This window comes from Microtus ochrogaster, unplaced genomic scaffold, assembly GCF_000317375.1.
Source record: "Microtus ochrogaster isolate Prairie Vole_2 unplaced genomic scaffold, MicOch1.0 UNK3, whole genome shotgun sequence".
NCBI lineage: Eukaryota > Metazoa > Chordata > Mammalia > Rodentia > Cricetidae > Microtus > Microtus ochrogaster.
In genome coordinates this window covers 2566374-2570020 of record NW_004949101.1, presented here as the reverse complement: position 1 = coordinate 2570020, position 3647 = coordinate 2566374, and the positions used below count along the sequence as shown (strand labels likewise).

The following is a 3647-nucleotide window of genomic DNA, read 5'->3' as shown; positions in this document are numbered from 1 at the left end:
GTAACAAGCCCCTCTTTCTATCAGTTTCAATGCTTCATGTTTGCCAGATAGAATCCTCCAGAAAAACTGTAAAAAGAACCAGCTTCCTGTGGACAACAGCTTGTCTCCATGGACTGTGCCTGCACGTCAATGTTTTCGCACTCCGGCCCATGGTTCCAGGCATCACTTGCCTTTCCCCAGCCCACCATTCGGCTCTCAATCTCCATTTCTGTGCCATATCCTGACTGCTCTAAACACCATGTTTATAGTCTCTCAAACCTGGTCATACTTTGCTTAAACAGCCAGATGGTCATGTGCCTCCAGACGGCTTGCGTCTTCAGTCTGTGCCAGTCCAGTAGAACGCCACAATGAACTCCTATTCCTTTTTCTATTTGAAATCCACAGGCCTGTTAGAATTTGGTGTAAATACACTGTGGCTTTTGTTTGAGAGGATGATCAGCAGTCACCGTGATGGCAGGATCACACAGCTCAAAATCCTTAGTCACAACCCTGCTGGTCAGGGTCCTGTAGCAAGGGCCACCTGAGGGATCGGAGTGGCATGCAGGGGCTGAGTGTGCGCTGTGCAGTGCAGCCTCACAACGTGTATGTCTCAAAATGTTACAAGTTGTCCATAAAAAACCTCTGCTTTTTATGGATTGTGCACAGTCTAAAAGAACTTTACTCTTCCTGGGTCGTGTGTTTAAGGAGGTTAATTAAAATTTCTACTGCGAACATTATTCTGAAGGTCTTAAACAATACCCCTTAGCAAGGCCCAAGGCAATAAGCCACCAGAAATCTCGGGGTTGTTGTGTCCAAATGTTAAAGCAATCAGCTGTTATCTGAAAAACTAAGGGCTTAAGACCATCGTCCTTGTTAGTAACATCATGTTACATGATAAAAAAGAATCCTCCCACAGAAACATAAAGTGCGCAGTGGCAGTTGTCTGAGGTGCCCTCGAAAGGAGCCAGGGACTGGGGGGTGGACAGGGGGACAGGACTGTGCGTTCCTGCGTTTCTGTCATCCAGGACACAAACACTGCAGATAAGTGACAGATGACGGTGGTGGCTGTCCAGTAGTGGTGTGAGTGTACTGAACTGCCCACTGAAAATGCTAAGAACAGCAGCGTGCATTACCTGTGTTTCGTCACCTTTGTGAATCGTTTTTAAAAAGCTCCCGTCCTTGGGGAGCCGACCCAGCCCTGCTGTGGTGGTGCTGAGTCCCAGGAAGCTCTGACTCCGGCCTCTTGACTGCTTTCACAGGAGGCTGACGTGCCTTCCATGGAGCAGCTGGCCTACAAGATAGTGGATGAGGAAATAAACCTGAATGAGAAGCCCCAGAAATACCTCCAAAGGGTTTTCGAGGAGTCCATCTACAAAAACCTACTGGAGAAGAGCATCCTGGATTACCTTCATTACAACCAGTCCCACCTGCCCATGTACGCGTGGCCCGGCATCATTTAACTGCAGCCAGAGGTCCCGCTGGCATCACTTCCTCTCTCAGGTCAGCCGTCCCCTGCCCCTCCCCCGCCCCTAGTCCACGCTCCCCCCCCCCCGTGGTTTCCTGGTGCTCCAGTAGGTGGCGCTAGGCTGTGCGGCACTGCTAAGCCAGGGAGCTTTTACAAACACAGGCAGGTTCTCTGCAGAATAATCCACTCTAGCAATAAAATGAACTCCTACTGAGCAGAACTTGTTTTTACCTTGTGTGTGAGTCTGTTTGATTTCCTGGAGTGTTCTGATGCCATTTCCGTTAGCTCTTCCTAAGCGTACCAAGTAATAGTGGGTGATATAAAAATAAAACCGTGCACACAGAATAGAAAATTGGTAAACGGACAAGGAGAAATCAAATCTGTCATCTACCCTCAGGAGGATTGGGTAGAACCTACCTGGCCTTTTGAAACCAAGGAGGCTACTTTCGCAGCCATTTTTGGACTTTTGGTTGTTTTGTTTTGCTTTTTGAAAAGTCATTTTGCTGTTTAAGAACATAAAGACTAAGAAAAATTGGAAGACTAGGAAATTCACACACAGATTTCAAATTCTAAAAATGTAGAGGGAAATTAATCTAGTTCATTTACTTTGACTCTGATCTCCCGGGGGGAGTGAGGTAGGAGGAGGTCTGGTCCCTAGCATGTCCGATGTGGATCAGAATTGGTTTTTTTTTCTCCTTTCTGGCACAACCAGAGGATGAGGCAGGAGGATCATCATGAATTCAAGGCCAGTCTGAGCTGAATAGTGATTTGGAAGCCAGCCTGGACTGCAAAGTGGTACTATCTGGAAGAAAGTGGGGAGAAAGAGGGAGAGAAGAAGAAAGGGGGGAGGGTTGCAAGCAAGCAACCTTCTCTTATAAAGCAAGTTTTAATTGCCATCCTCCAAATGCACATGAATTCAGAAACAAACAGGAACAGCATGACGCAACTGACCCACAATAGGGCTTGGTTTTTATGTACACATTATGGGTTTGATCACACACACACACACACACACACACAAAGGCACAGTGGCAAGATTCTCCCAGCTTCCACAAGGCAAAATGGGAGCTAACAATCCAGAAGTCTACACCCAGCATCCACCTCTGCTGCAAGCTGCCTTGACACTTGGAGCAAGCAAGTTGCTTGGCACCTCACACAACAAAATTGTTCCAGAATACGAAACTTCCATTTTTCTGCAGTCAGACCAAAGCAAGTAAGAAATGCCACTAATTCCTGCACACATAGGTTTTACACAAATGCATGGCGTATTGATGGGGGAGGGTAGCAATGGCCATATGGTATAAACTGTGTCACTTCAATGGGAACCAATTTCTGCTGGTCCACGCTTCAGAATTCACACCTAACACATATTTCACAGTCATCAACTCAGGCACCAGGCTCTCTTCCCTTGCTCTTCCAGCTCCTGAGAGGACCTGGATCAAACTCCTCAGCAAATGTAGAGGTTTGGGTGACAGGCCCTGGGATACTACTGGGCTAGAGATTAACAGAACAAAGTCAGTGAGCCGGTTTAACAGTTATGACTTTTGTGGCCAACTATTACCATGATAAAGCCTCTAGTTACACAAACGTGACCCCAGATGACTATGTTAACCTTAACAGCAAGTCCTGCACAAATCTGCTCACAACGGTGTTTTCTTTGCTGCCTTTAAAAGGGGAGTCGTGGACATCCCAACACAGGCAGCACATCTGGAGCATCCTGTAGCCTACAATAGGTGTCCGTTGACATTTTAATCCTCGTCCCACTCTTAGAAAGCAAGTTTCTGATGCTGGAACGTTTGGCATATATGTGCAGTCATTGAGAACAAGCTTCCTAAGAAAGGAAGCCATTGGTCGTAGCTAGAAACTGTCTCTTTTAAGGGCTTCAGGAGAATAGAGGCCACCATAAAAATTCAGAGACTACACTGGAACATCTCAGAGGGTCTGTCTTGGAATTGCATTGTTTTAACCAGAAAACACCAAAGTTAAATTTTCAAACGCTGCTTTGCTAATACTGCTAATGTTCTCACAGATGTCAGGTCTTAGAAAAACAGCGTACCCTCCACCTTCCTATAAATTATACTATGCTCAAATTTCACAGGAACTCAAAAGAAAAATAAGAATTGATGTGAAAGAGAAAGAAAACCTGCCTGGAGGATAAAAATCAGCCAATCAATATTGAGGGAGAGAGAGAGAGAGAGAGAGA

General features: G+C 46.1%; 1 protein-coding gene across 1 annotated transcript in view; it reads left to right on the top strand.

Moving 5' to 3' along the window:
• Cfap61 (cilia and flagella associated protein 61) overlaps positions 1–1868 on the top strand; it is a 265147-nt gene extending 263279 nt beyond the window's left edge. The window contains exon 27 of the mRNA XM_026788484.1: positions 1239–1868. Coding sequence (XP_026644285.1) covers positions 1239–1439 — 201 coding nt within the window. The 3' untranslated portion in view covers positions 1440–1868. The remainder of the gene's footprint in view (positions 1–1238) is intronic.
• The last annotated feature ends 1779 nt before the right edge of the window (positions 1869–3647 follow it).